General features: G+C 39.7%; 1 protein-coding gene across 3 annotated transcripts in view; it reads right to left on the bottom strand.

Moving 5' to 3' along the window:
- Hira (histone cell cycle regulator) overlaps positions 1-20,614 on the bottom strand; it is a 100,737-nt gene that overhangs the window by 54,053 nt on the left and 26,070 nt on the right. For 2 of the 3 annotated variants that reach the window (XM_027924357.2, XM_027924358.2), the window contains exons 3-8: positions 18,201-18,311; positions 16,917-17,007; positions 15,548-15,642; positions 8,226-8,321; positions 6,867-7,027; positions 1,084-1,251 (exon numbers count right to left, since the gene is read on the bottom strand). In XM_027924357.2, the coding sequence (XP_027780158.1) occupies positions 1,084-1,251; positions 6,867-7,027; positions 8,226-8,321; positions 15,548-15,642; positions 16,917-17,007; positions 18,201-18,311 (722 nt within the window). The other variant, XM_027924359.2, reaches the window with a different exon arrangement.

The raw sequence follows: 20,614 nt of genomic DNA, 5'->3' as shown, positions 1-20,614 counted from the left end.
AAAACAGAATCCTGGGCTTGAGTTTCCACTACTACTGGGTAGGCTGTAAAGCTACTCATTGAGTTTCTACTACTAATGAGTGGGATTTATAAAGCTTTGTGAAGCTCTGTGAGCTTCCTATGAGGCATATATTATCTTCTCACAGAGCTGCTCTTAAAGTGACCATGAGAATCACAAGCAATGATTTTCAAACATTTTAGGAACAAGGCCCTTAGTTTCAAATAAAAACCAACATAGACTACAAGATAAAAATTTTGAGGAAGCAATATTTAACTACTATAAAATTTATTTTTTGAAGTACAATATATGATAGCTACTTTTCAATTTAAACAAGTAATGATGAGCCCCTTTTGATCACGTTCCCAAATGATCTTACTCTGTCATCAGCCCAAACCCATCAATCTATTTATCTTGTTTGATTGCAAATTCTCAAAGGTTATTTGTAGCTACTTAACAGCTGGCCTTGGTTAATCTTAAGACACTCTTCAATTAAAGTGATCCATAGGGATTAATGGTCTCTCATGCCTGAAAGATTAGCAGTAGTTATCTGGAGACCTTCACCCTCCACATCAAGACCAGATGTGCAAACCAGTGACCACCAGCATAAGCTTGCACCTATGACTACTGCTGAAGGAAAGAGATAAGAGCACTGTTTTGGGGGTACCCAGAATCACTCTATGTTCAATGGAGTTACACAAGGGGGCACCATGCTGGATCACCTGAGAGCAGACCTGAATATGGAAAACGTTGGTGTGGAATTACATTGTTCTAACCAAAGACTGATCTGGTGATATTTGCTATATTACATTTTGCATAAACAACCAACAAAAAAATCCATAGGTATTATATTTTGTAAAAGTAGTTTTAAAATATTTAAGTGTAAAGAATTTAAAATGAAGTAAACACCAACATATGCTGACTCTGAGTCCCATCACCTCAGTCCCTTGTGTGGCCCAGTCTTTAGGAGCCTCCCTGAACAGCTTTCTACCCCTCAGGCTCTGAGGACACATGTAAACCACTGTAGTAGGACACTCAAGAAGGTACTGACAGCTGCCGGGACTTCATAAGGCCAGGCACACTCACCACAACAGTTACAGCTTTCCGGTGTCCCACAAAGTCCATGTTGGTCTTCCAGCCCTCCCGTTCGATGATCTGGGCAGTGGGGCCAGAATTGTTCATTGCATGGGCAGACACAAGGTAATGCCCATCAGGTGACCAGCTGAGCCGCAGTACATGGGTCGTTCCTCCACACTGAAAGAAATAACTTTGCTTGAAAGGAGCTTAAAGTCAACTTTGTGACCAAAACTTGGGCCTCAAAGACAAAGTCAAACTGTGATTTACTAAGATATGATGATAGGGCATGAACCCCAAACTTCTGACTACACTGAGAGTTGTCAACCAGATGACACAACAAAAAGGGATCTCTGTCACATGAGCATGGGAACTGTGATATCTTCTACACTCCCATAGGACTGAACACAGAACAACAGCACGGTGGGTATATGCTTGTGGGAATCAGCAGGAAGGCCACTCCTTTGAAATGCCCAACTCCACATTCACCTACTGCTTCTGCACAGCACTGTTAATCCCAGCACACAGAGTCTATGAAACATCCTCAAGAAACGCTGCCACAGAGGCCTTCAACAAAATTCAGCACCCATTCATGATAAAAACACTAAAGAAACTAGGGAATAGAAGGAACCTACCTCAAGATCAAAAAGAATATATATGAAAAACCCAAAGCTAATCTCATAGTAAATGGGGAAAAACTGAAAATGTTTCCTTTAAAATCTGGAACAGAGAAAGATGTCCACTTTCACCACTCCAATTTAAGACAGTGCTTCAAATTTTAGCCAGATCAGTTAGGCAGGAAAAGAAATAAAGGGATAAAAATAGGAAAGGAAGAAGTTAAATTATCACTGCTTGCAGATGATATGATCCTGTATCTGTAAGATCCAAAAAACTCCGTCAAAAGATTGTTAGAGCTAATAAACAAATCTGGCAAAGTAATAGCCTACAAAATCAACATACCAAAATCAATAGCTTTCATATACACCAACAATGAATCTGCTGAGAAAGAAATCAGGAAAACAATCCCATTTACCATAGTCTCAAAACAAAACAAAACACAACACAACAAATACCCCAAAACAAAACCTAGGAATAAATCTAACCAAGAAGATGAAAAACCTCTACAATGAAAACTATAGAACATTGAAAAAGAAATTGAAGAAGACATAAAAGATAGACACAAAAAGACCTCCCACGTTCATGGATGGACAGAATCAATTTTGTTAAAATGGCCATGCCACCAAAGCAATATACTGATTCAATGCAATCCCCTCAAAATACCAATGACACTCTTCACAGAACTAGAAAAAATAGTCAGAAAATTCATCTGGAAGCATAAAAGACACAGAATAGCCAAAGCAATTCTAAGCCAAGAAAGCAATGCTGGAGACATCACAATAACTGACTTCAAACTATATTACAGAGTTATAGTAACAAAAACTACATGGTACTGGCATAAAACAGACATAGACCAATGGTACGGAACAGAAAACACAGAGACAAACCCAAACATCTACAGACATATGAACCTTGACAAAGGTGCCAAAAACATATACTGGAGAGCCTTTTTAACAAATAATACTGAGACAATAGGTTATCCATATGTAGGAGAATGAAACTAGATCCATATCTCTCATCCTGCACAAAATTCTATTAAAAATGGACAAAGATCTTGTAATTAGACCAAAAACTATGTAACTCCTAGAAGAAAGTATAGGGTCAGTACTCTAACATACAGGCACAGGCAACAACTTTTTTCAACAGAACCCCTAAAGCTCAGGAAATAATGCCAAGAGTGAATAAATGAGATGACATCCAATTAAAAAGCTTCTGCACGGTAAAGGAAACAATTAGGACTATGAAGAAAGAACTTATAGAGTGGGAGAAAATCTTTGCTAGTTACTCTCTTGACAGAGGATTAATATCTAGAATATACAAAAACTCAAAAACCCCAAATAAACCAATTAATAAATGGACAATGAATTAAATAGATACTTCTCAAAAGAAGAAATATAGCCAGGTACAGTGGCACATGCCTATAATCCCAGCAGCTCAGGAGGCTGAGTCAGGAGGATCAAGAGTTCAAAGCCAGCCTCAGCAATGGCAAGGTGCTTAGTAACTTAAGTGAGACCCTGTCTCTAAATAAAATGCAAAATAGGGCTGGGGATGTGGCTCAGTGATTGAGTGCACCTGAGTTCAATCCCAGGTAACAAAAAAAAAAAAAAAAAAAGAAATATAATGGCCATATATATGAAAATGGCCATATATGAAAAAAATGGCCATATTTTTAGCATTTAGCATTTAGGGAAATGCAAATAAAAACTAAACTGAGATTTCATCTCACACCAGTTAGAATGGCAGTCATCAAGAATACAAACAATAAAACACTTTTTGCACTGTTGGTGGGACTGTAAATTAGTACATCATACTGCTATGTACATACTGCTATGTACATCAGTATGAAGGTTTCTCAAAAGGCCAGGCATGGAACCACCATATGATGCAGTTATACCACACTTCAGTATTTATCCTAAGGAACCGAAGTCATCATACTATAGTAATATATGCATACCCATGTTTATAGCAGCACATTCACAATAGCCAAACTATGGAACCAGTCTAGGTGTCCCTCAATGGATGAAAAAGAAAATATGGTATATATACATAACGGAGTTTTATTCAGCCATAAAGAAAATGAAATTGTGGGCTGGGGATGTGGCTCAAGCGGTAGCGAGCTCGCCTGGCATGCGTGCGGCCCGGGTTTGATCCTCAGCACCACATACAAATAAAGATGTTGTGTCCGCCGAAAACTAAAAAATAAATATTAAAAAATTCTCTCTCTCTCTCTCTCTCACTCTCTAAAAAAAAAAAAAAAAGAAAAGAAAATGAAATTGTGTCATTTTCAGGAAAAAGGATGGAACTGGAGATCATCACGTTAAGTGAAATAAGTCAAACTCAGAAAGTCAAAGGTCGCATGTTTTCTTTCATATGTGGAAGCCAGTAAGGAAAACAAGGTGGGGATGAATCTAAAAATCAAAGGGAGATTAGTAGTGGAAAGCGATCAAGTGGTGGGAGAGGGGAAGTGCTGGGGAGTGATACTGGCCAAATTATATTGCTATATCGTGTGCATGCACAAATATGTAACAACAAATTCCATCAAAATGTACAACTATAATGCAACAATAAAAAATATGGGGGGTGGGCAAGAAAGAAAAGAAATGCTGCCATAGAGAAAGTTCCCTTGCTTATATCTGGGAGTTCAGGAGGAGTCTAGAGTGGAACAGATGACCATGAGATACCACCTGCTTCTTTGAGCCTGACTCCTCACCCAAGGAATGGTGAGGATATCTGCAAAGAACAGGTCTGTAAAGTCCTCATGAACTGTAAAAGGCACAGAAGCAAAGGTACTGCTCCCCTGACTTGGCATGATGGTTAAGGCAACACACCCCTCACTTTATTCATCCTGCAAAGTGAGATGTGAGTCCAAAGCCAACTTCAAGGTCAGCATGGGCTACCCCTAAAGATTTAGGGGCTAACATCTTGACCTCATGGCACAGAGAAGGGTAAAACAAAGCAGGGCCTAAGTGCAATGAAATCACCTGCCTCAGAACCCTGTGTAGGATGACCCCCAGCAGAGGTTGAAGGGTACTACTAGTTCCTCCTAGTACTCAAAACTATCCTGTAGCTGGATGCAGTGGTGGTATGCCTGTAATCCCAGCAGGTCTGGAGGCTGAGGTAGGAGGTTCGTGAATTCAAAGGCAGCCTCAGCAACTTAGTGAGGTTCTAAGCAACTTAGTGAAACCCATGTCTCAAAATAAAAAATAAAAAGGGCTAGTGGCTGTGGCTACATGGTTAAGAACCCCTGGGTTCAATTTCTGGTACCCCCCCCCCCCAAAAAAAAAAAAAGACTCTCCTGCAGCTGCCCCAGGAGCCTGGCAGCAGAATCCTGAGATACTAAAGGTGTGAGAACCACATCACCTGAACTAAGAAGCTGTAGGAAATGGATATAGGACTAAGTCTAGTAGGTTTTGACTGGAGAAAACTGAATTCCTGATTTCCACTTTCTTTCTATAGCCAGCCCTTACCAGTGGGCAAATGTTTATTCTTCTGGCAAATCTTCACTCCTGTGTTCCTTTGCTCTGAGAAGCCTTCCCTGATGCAATCACCCAACCTGGGCCATTACAGCACACAGTAGACAATGATATCATCATTAACACACAGAAATGTCTGTCTTCATGTGAAGACATGTGCTCACAGGTATCAGCAGGGCACTTTCTCTGTGACATGCTCTCTAGAGCACACTCTGTAGATAATGTGCTAAGGTTAACAGATATGTTCAACATCACTAGCAATTAAGAGAAATGCAAATTAAAACTACGCTGAGATTTTATAATTGCCAGTTAGAATGGCAATTATCAAGAATATAAGTAACAATAAATGTTGGTCAGGATGTCAGGGTTTGAAAAAAGTACACTATACATTGCTGGTGGGACTGCAAATTGGCACAATTACTCTGGAAAGCAGTATGGAGATTCTTCAGAAAACTTGGAATGGAACCACCATTTGACCCACTTACCCCACTCCTCAGCATATATCCAAAGGACTTAAAAATCAGCATACTAGAGTGACATGTCCACATCAATGTTTGTAGCAGTTCAATTCACAATAGCTAAGCTATGAACCAACCTAGGTGCCCTTCAACAGAGGAATGGGTAAAGAAAATTTGGTAAATATACACAATGGAATATAACTCAGACATAAAGGAGAATGAAATTATGGCATTTGCCAGTAAATGGATGGAACTAGAGACTATCATGCTAAGTGAAAAAAGCCACTCCCAAAAAACCAAAAGACAAATGTTCACTCTGATAGATAGTGACTCACAAGGTGGGGGCAGTTCACTGGATTGAACAGGGAGGAGTACGGGGGAAGGGAAGGAGGACAGGAATGGGAAAGACAGTAGAATAAATTAGACATAACTTTCCTATGTTCATATATGAATATACCACCAGTGTAACTCCACATCATATAAAAATAACAAAAATGGGAAGTAATACTCCATGTATGTATGATATGTCAAAATACATTCTACTGTCATATATAACTAAAAAAAAAACCCAAAAAAACAGGTGCTATGCAGAAGAGCTGTAAATGTCCATGGGAGAGATTCCATCTCAATCTACTTTTATTTCCCCACACCCAGTATTGCTTTAAATACAGAAGCCACTTCATAAATGTCTAAAGAATAATAGTGATTTTGAGCTGATTCCATATGAAATCAGAACTCAAGGAAGAGAGAGTAAAATACCACAGAAGCCACTGCAGTCTGTTCTCTAGTTGTTTTGCAAACTAAACTGCTAAATCTGCACACAAAAAAATTTGACTGGCCTACAGAGCAGATGTCAATGAGCACAAGTCACAAACACGGCCAGGAACCATTCAAAACAGTCTCTTCCATGTTCTCCTCATATCAACAAGCCACTCGGTAGGGTGGCTCAATGTAAACTTCCCACAATGGCATGAGTTGGGTGATACAGTGCTGCAGGAATAGATCTAAGGTTCTCTTCAGCTTTAAAATTTATAAATTATTTTCAATTCAAAGCTGGACATTAAATGCCTTCCCATAAAGGAAAGACTTTTATCATACAACTCTCAGGGCCTACCCTATAGAAAGCTGACTGGCCTGCTAAGGCCCCATACTCTGTGCATTCACCTACATGGTCTGGATCATGGTCAGGTTCCTCTCTCATTGGTCAGACAGGTACTGGGGCCAAACCCTGGGCCTCCTCAGTTACCTCATCAAAAGGTTTGGTGATGCTGGTCTCTAACTGCCAGTCCAGGGTCCTCCACACCTTCAGACTGCGGTCATCAGCTTGAGAGGCAATGTATTTACCAACGGGGTCCCATGTTAACCCTTTCACCAAGCCAGAATGACCTCTAAGAGTAGCAAGAATTTCTGTGAAGAAAAAAAAAAAAAAAAAAAAAAACAGAAGAAATTTATACAGGCATTAACTCAATGAAAAACAGTAACTCTATATATAAAATACATGAGCCATAGTGGGTCATGGAAAAGAAATCCAAGAGAAGGGACTTAAGCCCACCTGGGCACAAGCAAAAGAGCCACCTAGGTTGATCTCCACCAAAGCAAATAAAGAGATTACTGCATCAAGGACGCAGATACCATGGATTCCATTCAGCCACAGCTAATACTCTCAGTGGGGTCACACATGTCCCCAGAATGATAGGCAATAAGAGATCTAGGCCTGGGCCAGAGCTGCCAATTCTGCTCCCACATCTTGTCTGCAGCCAGCAGTATAGCCCAGGGCTGCCATTCATGGACAAAAGTCTATGCCAAGTTGGGCTATGACTTGAGTATTTCTGATGTGAGCAGCCCTAGTAAGTAGCCCTAATAGACAGAGGCTGAGCAATTTAGGGGTTTGGGCCCTGGGCTAAGTGACTCTTTTGTAAATCATTAAGTAAGACAAAGAATTGCACAATAGTACCTCCTACAGATCTGTAATCCAAATGCTGTACCAGTCTCTAAAACCCCCTCTGTGGTCAGACTTAATGTCGCCACACATGTCGGTGGTGAATTTTAAAGAAAACTGAAATGACTTGGATCCATGTCCATGGATGATAGATTTTGGCCCATGAGGAAAACATATTCCAGATACTAAGTGGGAATATAAATATTTTATTAATTATAAACTTTAACACTAGGCCAGGTTATGCCATCTCTTATGACTTTAAGCACCATGAATAGGAAAAGTTCATTTTTTGCACAATAGGGTTTGTGTTAGCCAGCATCTGCTCAAGGGCTTCAAAGGAGACAGCAATTAAGCTGAGGCCATAGCCTAGAAGAAGAGGGACACAAAGCATGTGTGGGAGTTGAGGGTCCTCAACATTAATGCCAGCACTCAGTTACTCTTTTTCTTTAGCATAAATTTCTTTTTAAATATTAAACAAACGTAATTGATAAAGAAAAAAAGACCTGGTTTACTGAAGAGACACAAATCCCAGGCTACTATGATACACTTGCTGCCACTGAGATTAAGGAGACAGAGCCCACTCCCCAACCCCACTCTAGTCACCAACAGGCAGGACTTCTGGGAGCAGCCCATTTCTGCCATCAACCAGCAGGGAAAATCCCAGACCTGGAAATTTCACGGCATTCCAGATGACGACAGTGTTATCCACGCTGCATGAGGCTAGCCAGGCATCATGGGGAGACCATGCTACATCCATTACATCTAGAAGAAGACAGGGGGCTTGTGGTGAGATCTCTTACCTGGAATGCACTTGGGTAAGGGTAGGCACTCAGCAGCAGCCTTTTCTGCAGGCTGGGCTGATTGTTCCTGGGATTTTCATGTCTGAGGACATATGACCTGGGACCATCAGAACTAGAAACTTTATAAAAAACCAACATGAAAAAATTCCCCACTAAGGATATTTAATTGGTTATAAAGTTTAAAGCACCTAATTGACCAAAATGCCCACTCCTTTTACAGACAAAGCAACAAGGCATAGCTGAGAGCTTGGGTGCCATGGGGTATCACAATCATATATTAGAACCACAATCTGACACTTCCTGGGTCTGTGGCCTTTGGGGCCTCCTCCTCAACTAATTTGTATCTTTACTTATAACCGGACCTTCCTCAGAGAGCATTCTGAGTTCAAAACAAGACATGGTAGGGAAAGCACTTAGCAGACTTCCTGGCACATAGTGAGATCAAGAGCTGCTGACTATCTGAATGAAGTTATCTTTAGGCCCTGCTATTCTCATGACTTGGATCTCACCTCTGGTGCCAGGAACATGTCTTTCTTATGGAGTTCCCAGAAAGAATCAAGCATCACATTAATGCTCATTTCTTTGTGACTCAGTTTTTTCACCTGTAACGTGTGGATTAAGCAAACAACAAACCTACTCTCATAGGATTATTTTGAGGATTAAACATGACAATGCCATAGTAGAGCACCTGGCACACATCATGGCATCAATAAAGGTCAGGCATGATGGTGATGTCAACCACACCCATCTTGCTATCTAAATGTGAAGGCTTGGGCTCTTACTTCCTTTTCTAACATTGGTGCCTCAGGAAGTCAATAGTTATTTAGTTCTTTCCCAAGAATTTTTTCAAAAAGAGGTATAAGCTAAATATTCAAAATTTGTATCAGACTTTAAAAAATCTTTAATAGCAACTTAATGCAATTTTTTCACATTCCATTGTGTTCTGTGGATCACAATGTGTATGCATGCACTGATATGCTGCATTTCATATTCTAATCACCTAAGAGGACTTCACAACTTCTTTGGTTTTACTCTACATTCTATACTGTTGAGAACATTCATTACTATAAACAGACCTAAGTTATCACTGAAGAATAATTGGTTCCAGTTTTTCATGCTACCATGTACATGTGCCACTCTCCATACTCTAGATTATTTCTCTGAGACTGATATTCCAAAGTGGGAATCCTGGAAAGGATACCTGAAATCTTCAGGTCTGGATTCTCATAATACTGCAGAATGCTTTTCAAAGACCTCTGTGCCTTTATATTTCTATGAACAATGTCTGCTTCAAAATTCCCTGTTAAGAATAGGATTATGATTTTTCCTTCTAATTTATTAAGTGCCTTTTAAACTTTAGTTTTAATTTGATTATTAATGAAAGTAAGGCTTCTTCATGTCTGTCTACTATATAAAAAGTCTTTTTGAACTAATTTGATCACGTCTTGTGACTAATGGAAAATCTTTCTGTGCATTGGGTGTAACAAATATAAATGTAGTGTTTACAAAAATGAACAAGAATTTTCTCTAGGACTTTAAGAGTCCTGCAGATGCAAGCATATAAACACCAACATTTCACTGTAGTACACAAGTATAAGAGTGAGATGTAGTCGGATGGGAACCCAGAAAGGATATATGATTACATACAAAACATACATTAGCTACAAACTTCACCTATTCACCTTCCCATATTATCACAATTTTACATAGTAAAGTCTGTTATTCTCCTTTGTGATTTCTTCTATTTCCTATTAACCTTGAAAAATGTTCCCTCTGCTAGATTTCTGATAAATATTCAATTCTACTTTCACCTGGTTTAATTATTTACAGTATTTATCTCTTTAAAATCTCAGATTTATTTTTGGTGTATGTGAAATTTAGTAAGGTTCTAAATGAATTTCTCCTCAATTACCAACTGCTTAATGGTTAGTATGTTACATGAGGGAAAATTTATCCCCCCGGCCTTTTTTTTGGTAATGGGGATTGAACTCAGGGCACTCAACCACTGAGCCACATCCTCAGCCTTATTTATAAGAGACAGGGTCTAGTTGCTTACCGCCTCGCCATTGCTGAGGCTGCCTTTGAACTAGCAATCCTCCTGTCTCAACCTCCTGAGCCACTGGGATTACAGGTATGTGCCACTGCGCCCAGTTCCCTTTTTGATAAGTGATGCCTCGGTGGCAATACTACAATTCCTTAGATATATTGTAGCCTCCTCCAGTTATTAGTTTTATCCAAAACCCATAATGTTTCTATCACTAAAACTTTGAAAGTTTTCATCAGAAACATTACTTATCTATCCAGTGGCTCTTCAAAGTCACTGTCCAGTTCTGCAGTAAATCCACATACATGGCAAAATTTTCTCTCTGAATTCCAGGTTTGGAGCTTCTGTCTCCAAATGGTATACCAAGCCCTTTCCTTCTGTGGACTGACAAAAATCCAAGACCCTTTATTCAATTTAAATTTTCGGTCACTATTCTCATCATATTTGTTAGGGATTCCAAGATGATGATTCTTCTAAGGCTAAACTCAAGGCTTTGGGTTCCTTAAACTTCTTGTTCTCTTTCAACAACCTTGGCTTCTACATTCATTTCTATGGTCATGCCCAGATGACAGATCACTGCAATTCCAACTCTCCCACACTCAAATAACCACCATGCTAAGATCCATTGAGGCTACATCCTTCCACTCTCTGCCACTCCTGTATACATACTCACCTTTCTCCTCTTCTGAGATCTCACTATCATTCCTCTTTTCCTTTTATGTCTTCATAGGTGCCTGACAAAACCCAGCCTGGTACAATGCAAACTTATCTTTCCCCAGTCTTTCTTGAACACCCTCCAACAAGTTTTGACCCAACACCATGAATGTCATCAATCAATCACATTGTTAAGGCTGCCTGTGGCCTCTATGCTATCAGGTTCAGGTTCAGGTTCAGAGTGTGTTCACTTCACCTCAGTGAACACATTACTCTCTCCTTTCTCTTTCAAACACTCAACACTATTTTTACTGGCCTCTTTCTTAGATTCCCTTGCTTGTTTCATCTCTACAAACCCTGGCTCCATCTTTGAACTGTTTCTATCCAGAACCTTCTCCTGTCTTCAAAATCTCCTATTCCCAAATGCCTACACAGCATGTCTCTCACACTGGCAAATTTAATATGTCTAAAACCAAAATCCAAAAGCATTTCCCCTAAACAAAGAGACTGCTTCATCTCAGAGTATGAGAACTATATTCATTTTTTTCCTTATTCAGGCCAGTGTATGAACCTGTCTTTATTCTTCTGCTCTAATACTGTGTCTGATCCACTAGGAAATCTACCTCTGACCACTTCTCACCACTCCCCAGTAATGACCGAAGTCTGAGATATAGACCTACATTATGGTAATAGCCTCCTCACTGATCTCCATGTGCTGTGCTTAGCTCCTCATGATATAGACTCATATACTTGCCAAACGTCTCAACTTCCCTAACCTAAACCCTCTTAAGCCTTCCCATCTCCATCAGAGGAGCCCTCGGTCATCTCAGTGGCTTTCCAAACAAATCAAGCACATACCTGTGCTCCTGTTCCCTCTGCCTGGTTGTCCCCTCACCTTTTTCTGGTCTCCCCTCAGATATCACCTTCTCATTGAGGCCTAACTTTGAGAATAATGCTTATAATGGCACCTACTTCTTATTGAGCTCCCCAGTACTCATCCCAGAGCTATCTCCCTAGTGCTCCTCTTCAAATTTCCTATATGACCAGATTACTGTCTATCCTTTTGTAAGAATGAAAACTCTTGAGGGAAGGGCCTGAAACACATCATATACACAATAAATATTTATTAAATGGATGAGCAAATATTAAATGTGAAAAAAATGTATTTTATTTAGTCTATTTATAGTCATTTTATATGAAAAAAAGGTTTGTAGTGGTGTGATCTCAGGTGTGGAAGTACATGCACCCAGTCCCAGCTACCTGGGAAGTTGAGACAGCATGATTACTCAAGCCAAGGAGATTGGGGCCAGACTGGGCAACATGTTGAGACCCCATCTCTTAAAAACAAACAAACAAACAAAAAAAAAACCCAGATTTTTTAAAAAAAACCTGTTTGTGGTTTAAATCTCAAAGATCTCACACATTCTTTTCTTCTTCTTCTCTCTTTTTTTTTTTAGTTGTAGAAGGACACAATACCTTTATTTTTATTTATTTTTATGCAGTGCTGAGGATCAAACCCAGTGCCTCACATGTTAGCACTCTACCACTGAGTTACAACCCCTCATGCATTTCTTGGTAGATTATTCCTGGGCATTTATAATTTTTTATCCTATTATGTAAGGGTTTTCTTTTTATTATTAGATATTCTAAATGGGTATTAGTAGTAAAAGATAAATAATTAAATCTGTTCTTATATGAGGCCCTTTTTTATTTTTTTGAGACAAAGTCTCACTGAGTTCCTTAGGGTTTTGCTAAATTGCTGAGATTGTCTTGAACTTGAGATCCTCCTGTCTTAGCCTTTAGAGTCGCTGGGATTATTGGCATGCACTACCATGCCTGACTCATTTTTATATTATTTCCCAGTATGTCTACCCTCTTGATTTCTGCTTAATTGTACTGCAGAAATTCCAGAGAAGCAAAACAAGTGATAGTACCTACTCTTGTCTTTTCTTAACATAAAAGGGAATCAGGATAACCTGTGAACTATTTGCCATTGGTTTTTAAAAGAGACAGAGTCAGGTGTGGTGGTACATGTCTGTAATTCCAGCTACTCAGGAGATTGAGGCAGGAGGATCCTAAGATTGAAGATAGCAACTTTGTAAGACACTGTCTCAAAATAAAATGAACAGGGTTGGGAATGTAGCTCAGTGATAGAGCACTTGCTTAGCATGAGGAAGGTCCTGTGTTTGATCCCAGTACAAAAGAATAAATAGATAAATAGACACAGAATTTGATTATGTTAAGGAAATAGCTTTCCATGGGCATTTTTAAAAAAAAACATATTTATTAGGGACTGATAATTCAGCTGTGGCAGTTGAGTTACATAATATTATTTTAAAAAGAATAACCCTCTTAATAATTATGGGGCTTTTCTAATTCAACCTCCTTCAATCTCCTTGTGTTATTGTTTACGTTATAGTAATAATTTCCTTACAAAATTCTTCCATTATGAATCATGGTTAATTATAATGCATTTCTATTTTCAAATATTATAACACTTAGTAGTATCATTACTGATTTTTATTCCTTCATTCAAGTTAATCTGTGCCTCTGTTTCATTGTTACTTTTTATTAGGTTTTGGAAATCTTTGAAGAATAAACTTTTCTGTGTTCTGTATATATTTTCTTAAAAGCTTGAAACAATGCATCAACAAGTAATCTAGGTCCAGAAATCAAATTTGAAGACACAGTTAAACTACTGCATTGGATTTTACTCTGTTTAGGTTTTTCCTCTCTGTGGTTATAAATTTTGAAAGCCTTAATTTGTTTTAACTTATTAGTTTAATCGTATAAAATTATACTGTTCATGTTTTTCCATCTAGGTTAAATATTTTTCTAGACCTTTACTTCTAATTTTGCTGGTTTTTCTCTCTACTCACTAATTTAATATGTCAAGGATGTATTTCTCACACTTTGCTTTTCAAGGACCTGGTCCATTCTTACTCGTTTATCTCTTAATTTCACTGATTTTTTTTTTCTTTTCTTCTTAAATGGTTTAGCCCACACCTGCTAGCAGGACCAGTGAATAAGGAGTGGCAGGTATCCCAATTGAAAGTAACCAACCCTACCTGCCTGTTAAAGGAGATCCATAGGGTTTTGGGGCAATAAGAGGTGCTCAAGTTAAGGCTGGACCTGAATCTCAGGTTAGGGGACCCATAATATTTCTTACTTGAGATCCCAAGTAATGCTTGAACACCCTCTTAGACACATGTGCCAAATTCCAGAGAAGCCTAACTAGGTTGCTATAAAATTGCTGTGAAATAAATAAGGGCAAATTATACATTTTTGTTATTATTAAACAATAACACAAGGCTACTGCTTCAGCTTTTACAAAGTAAACTTAATCCATGGTTAGGAAGAGACAGATATGTTCACCTTTACATTGTTTATGGAGTATTTACGGAACATATGATATACAGCTAATGAATAATATATAGCCAATGCCTCTCAAATCTCTTATTCCTGCTTGGTCTTCTGTAGAGTTCTAGGCTAATAGTTTACTGACATTTCTTCCTCTACCTGCTCAAACCTAGTCCACCACACACTAAACTGGTGCCCATTCCCATAAGCCTATTGCTCTTATGGTCTCCGTAGTGGATACAGTTGGTTATGCAGACACACAAAAAGAAATCTATATCATCTCTCACTGGGTTTGTCCTAAGTAGTTTCCAAATCTATCTCTTCTCCTCTCTATCCAAATATCACAGGCCTTACAGTTTTCATATGAACTACTGGAACACTCTCCTTTCCAAGAGCTATCAGAACAACCTCTCTCTTTCATGATGAGTAACACCCTCACTAACAGGGCACATGAGCCCTATACACTTGGCTAGCCTAACTTTGTGCTACTCTCTTCTTTGTCTATAAAAGATCCAACCAGGGTAAAATGTTTCCAACTCGCCATTTATACTAAGCCTTTTTCACTATTGCTGCCCTCCTGCTTGGGCTTCAGTTCATTCCTGGGCTAGACCACAAGCTTCCTGAGAGAAGTATAAATTGTATTTATCTGGTACCCTGGGGCCTGGTCCTAAAGTACAAGGGCTTTTAGATTATTACAGATTGACCTTCTTCCTCTTTAGTTTCAATATAACACATGCCTCTTTCCATACATTTTGCAAACATACTCAAGAAATTTTCCTTGGGTGCCTATGGGCTAGTTTCTGGGAAATAAAGTATGCTTACAGATTTAATGATCCAGTGAAGAAAGTACTGATTCAGTTCAGCAGGATGAATAATAAGATGTGGAAAATTTTACATCAAAGATAAATATGTATTTCATGAGGGGAGAAATAGGGGACTAAAGGCAGTTGGAGGTTGGCAGGAGAGTCAGTGACTGCACAGACCTTGAGAGACAAGGACGTGACTGGTGGAGATAGGAAGGACAGCCCAGATACTGGGCTGCTTTAAGAACCAAACGTTCACACTGGGTTCATAGAGGTGCTGCTGAGGATCTGAGGGATCCACCCACCCCAGAGGGCAGCCCTACTCACCACCTGAGTGACTCCGGAGAATGGAAACACACCGCCACTGCTCCACATTGGCAAGTTTACCACTGGAGCCGAACACAGTACTGGGCCCAATGTACCTGTATAAAAGAGGAGTCAGACAGGCACTCATGGAGTTCTTTGAGCTCTGTACAGATGTGTCCTGTAGCACGGCTTATCATGGCAGACACAACAAAGTAAATATAGACAAAGATTGGAAAGCACCAGGTTACTGAACAAAAGCAGCTAATTAGGTAACTTGTGATCCATGCAGTTGATGAAATACTACACAGCCATTGCAAGTCTTGCACAGGAAAATGTTCACAACATATTAAGTGAAAGAAGCAGGCCACAGGACATCATATACAATATGATACCACTAATGCAAAGTTTAAAACTGAGTAGAAGGACAACATAGAAAAATACCTAAATATCAAACACGGCCTTTTAAATGATGGGATTATGAGATACATTTTTCTTTTACACACTTTTTTACTTTTCCAAATTATGTACTAAACGTTATTTATGTTGACTATTTAAAGTAGCAAAATAAACAGAATGTTGAGGCCCCTACTAATGAATCAAATAGCCCTGCCCTATCACCAAAGGTGGAGAAACCGCAAGCACCAGGTACTAACTCTTTTCAGAAAAGCAGTTACTTGAGGCCTAGTGGAGGCAGCGTGAGCCTCTGTGAACACCTTTTGCTCCTATAAAGCTCTGTACCAACTCAGAGTCTGTGAGGCAGCCCAGTGGGTCCAAGGAGGTGGCATGCCTCTGCTCTCAAAGCCCCAGCCATGGGGTCACTCTGGCTGAACAATGGTATAAAGTCTGGTGCTGCAGCCTGACTGACCCAGAGTTACCAGGGGAATTTATCCTGGGACATAGTTGCAGGACCCATCCTGACACACTTTATGCCTGGGGGTAAATAAAATTATAATTTGCCTGTTAGCTCATTTTAGGTGCAGGGCTGGAGCTTCACGCCCAGGGTGAAGCTGTCAGAGAATGAAGCAAGTGGCAAAGAAGGTGGACACTGGAAACCCCATTTTGATCCCATCAGAGCACCTTGATTTTAGCAGTTTATATGTTGGGGTTCCATGTGAAATTTCATTTAAAGAACAAAACAAATGAAACCATCATGTCAGCAGCAGAAGGGCTTACTCAGGTGGAAGCCCTGCAGCCCTGCAAAGGAGTGGTTGTCCAAGTCAGCAGCAAGGTCAGAGGTCTCCAGATTTTCTGCTATTGACCCATGTGCACTTCCTGCTACTTATTAAGTTAGGAGCTGTGGGTTCAGCACCAGGGTGGGAAAAGTGACTTAATAAAGACCAGCAAAGAAGCTTCTAAAAATTAAATGTGAAGAAAGGAAAATGATGCTTACGTAGCCCGCTTCCACACCATAATCAGTTTGTCATCTCCCCCAGAAGCTAAATACATCCCACTGTTTGACCACCGCACACAGTTCACACATGCTGGGAAGAAAAAAAAAATAGGGTGATGAAAATCCAATAGTCACGCCCATTTGCTCTATGCAGAGTTTGGCAAGATGTGAAGGGTTTATAAAATCTAATCTATCTAATCTATTTAAGGAATCTACTGTGTGAGAGCCCCAGAGAAACAATTCAGTCAGAGCACTAACCTACTTGTTCTATAACAAATTATGAAAACATTCTGGAGGGGGAAAATATGCATAATCTGAGAATTCTTAGCTGAATGAAATAGAACTGGAGGCTTATTTCTATAAAAAGTGATAAATCTCATTATTTTAAAAGAGCTATCTATTGGTGAGATGTTATTTTTGAACAGAAATTATTCTCAAAATAAAAATCTGTATTAAAAAGGTCAAGATGCCTTTTGCAGAAATTTTAGGGCAGTAGTTTGGCAGAGTATAAAACTCTGAGTTAATCCTACTTGTCAGAGTCAGACCTTTTAAATTTGGATTTTATAAATTTGTCAGCAATGCAGATTTGTTGATTCTACACTTATAAATTAAGACCAGCAGAAATCCCCCATGCCTCTGCTAGTTCAGAGCCTCCAGGAACAGACACAGCTCAGCCTTTGGAAGACATGAAATGTAATAAGCACTAACAAAGTTGTAGCCAATACACGGCCTGTGAGTAACTTGTGCTCCAGGTCCAAGGACACTGAGAGGCATTTTGGGAGGACAAGAACACACAGAGCAAATGGCTGACATCCAAAGGCCATTAACTGTTAATGGAGCATCTCAGGGGTGAGACACTATGGCACTACAGCAGGAAAGGAAACCAAAGCACTATCCATCAGCCTAAAGAGTCCTGGCAGAGAGCCTTGGAGTGATACAGCATCAACCTTAGACATTTTGGTGAGTTGTCTCTTATACACCCTTCCCAAGGACCCTATTGCGTCCAGGTTGCTGGCCCCAAAGCCCCATGGAATCAGGCAGTAACGACTCATGAGCAGGAAATCACCAGAGGTACCTGCAGACTGTCCAAAGATGGTTCTGTGGGCGGGCCGAGTCTTCTGCTGAATAACTCACCCAGGTGTGCAGCCAACATCTGTGCCTTCAGACAGCAGGCCGAGGGGAGTTACCGCCGCACGGGGCCTTATCTTTCTAATTACAAACACATGTGCTAACCTTGGGCACTCTGCCAACACGCAAAGCCTGCAAAGGGCCACTCTGTAATACCTAAGTGATTGTCCATCTGGCAAAGCATCTTGGGAATATTTTCATCCTTCTCATCATCCTCCTGGAGGACTGGAGACATATTCCAGATCACAACCTTCCCAGAATCCTGCCCTGAAATGAAGAAGCAAAAATAGTTCAATGTGCAAGGAGTGAAAATTTGATACGGATATATAATATTAACTATGGGAAGTCCTCACTTAGTTTCCATAAGTTGTAATTGACTAGGTCTAAGGGGTCTGAACTTGAATTACTCATGCAAGTTGTAGAAAAGGTGAAGAAAAACAAGTACTCATGGGAATCCAAAAAAGAATGGGCTTAGTAGTAGCTGAGACCAACCTGACTTTATGAAAAGAACTCTTGACTAGAAACCAAGGAGACTGAGTTCTGGTCTGGCCTCTTAATTCAGGAGGGGCTCCTAGAAGGTTCTCATCCCTGTCCTGGACCCAACTCCTTATCCCTAAACTGGAGAGGATAGAAAGCTGATGTGCCAGACCCTTTTAGGTCTGTATATCCTAGAGAGCAAGGAGAAAAGCACAGTCTGACCAGGATTTTCCTCCCTTCTTCAATGTACTGCCTGGAATCCACGTTCTTCCAGAGCTGACCAGATACTCTAAACCCAAGTTTGAAATGTACCCTAAATACTTTGCAGTCACCTACAGATAGGAGATAAACCAAAAGAAGGAATTCAGGATTCCTATGGTGAAAAGCTAATGTACTGCTTCTGCTGAAAAATATACCTGTGCGTTTTACTAATAATTTCGAAGATTTCCATCACTAATAACTAACACAAGCACAGTTCCTCATTAACCTGCTAACACAGAGGGGAAAAAAATAAAGAATACTTTAAATACACATACCAAAGTGACAATGAAATGCCTGAATTTCCTCTTGGTCAATAAGTAAGTAATAAGTAATAATAGTAAGACTTTGCTATTTTGAGTTAGGTGAAAGATATGTTGCCCCTGTGGATAAGAAACCACCCATTTCTCCCTAAATCTAGCACTCTTATGTGAGGCTGCAGGCTCTTCTCCCAGTACCCAGGAAGCAGAGAAAGGCCTTCCTGCCCATAGCTTCCCTGTATTCCCTTTTTGCTCCCTGGCTCCCAGGAGAAGGTTCTACTGCCAACCCATCCTGCGGCACCTCACCTGAGGATGCAAACACAAAGGCACTCTAGGGGCTGCCCAGGGAGGCCTTGCTGGAAAGTGAGGCCCTGTTCTGTGGCAAACCTGCTGGGGATAAAGGTACTGGGTCCTGCCACTTCCTATCACGATGTATACATCTTGTAATGGGATAAAAAATGGCTGTGATTTTCCAAACAGAGCAAAGTTACTGCAACACTGCAACAGACACTGAATGAAGCACACTGACAATGCTATGTATCATATCTTCAAATGCCATGGGCATTCTTACTTGCCCACAATGAACTCTCACTTTAACCTAATTGAATTCCTTTAACCAGAAGATGGGCTAAATTATTATCTGATTATTATTACTTAGCAATTTAACTATCCCTTCCCCTTTTTAGTCAAGAAAACCACTGACAGATCTCTTGCCTCTGGGAACTGGGCTTATGCCCAGGGTACCACCTGCCTCTCTATGCTCAATAATCCTGGCATGGGAATGCAAAATTTATTTATTTTTAAATATTTATTTTTTAGTTGTAGTTGGACACAATACCTTTATCTTATTTAAACATATTTTAGCCATGTGGTGGTGCATTCCTGGAATTCTATAGCCACTCAGGAGGCCAAGGCAGGAAAATCACAAATTGAAGGCCATATTTGGCAACTTAGTGAGATCCTATCTCAAGATTAAAAAATAAAAACAGCTGGGGATATAGCTCAGTGCTAGAATTCAGTACTGGAAAAAAAAGTTGCATATTTTAAACTGAGTCACATCTATATTGAAAAAATAACAAATTAACTCTTTACCGCTATCTTAACTGGCAGCTGGAAGTTACCATCTAATCCTTTATTGTCTTTTTGGTCATTGCATCCTGTAATTTTTCCAAAAATGACAAGAAAAACACCTATCATGAATGCTCCAAATATATTCACTGATGGGTCAAATAATGGTACAGCAGCAGTAGTTACCCCTGATCAAACTTTTACATTTTTAGTACCCAAACAATCAGCTCAAAAGGTAGAGCTTAATGCAGTTTTACAAGCTTTTGTGATGTTTAAAGATTCTGTATTTAATTTATTTTCTGATAGTCAGTATGTAGTTAATGCTATAGTATCTCTTGAAGATGCTGGTAGGATTTCCCCTTCTTCTACTGTTTTCTCTTTGCTTTCCACTATACAAAGTCTAATCTGGGACAGAAAAGATCCATTCTTTATAGGACATATCAGGGCACATACAGGATTGCCTGGAGCCCTTAGTTTGGGCAATGATTTAGCAGATAAAACTACACA

Source organism: Marmota flaviventris, chromosome 1 (assembly GCF_047511675.1).
Source record: "Marmota flaviventris isolate mMarFla1 chromosome 1, mMarFla1.hap1, whole genome shotgun sequence".
NCBI lineage: Eukaryota > Metazoa > Chordata > Mammalia > Rodentia > Sciuridae > Marmota > Marmota flaviventris.
This window is presented reverse-complemented; position numbering and strand designations above follow the sequence as displayed.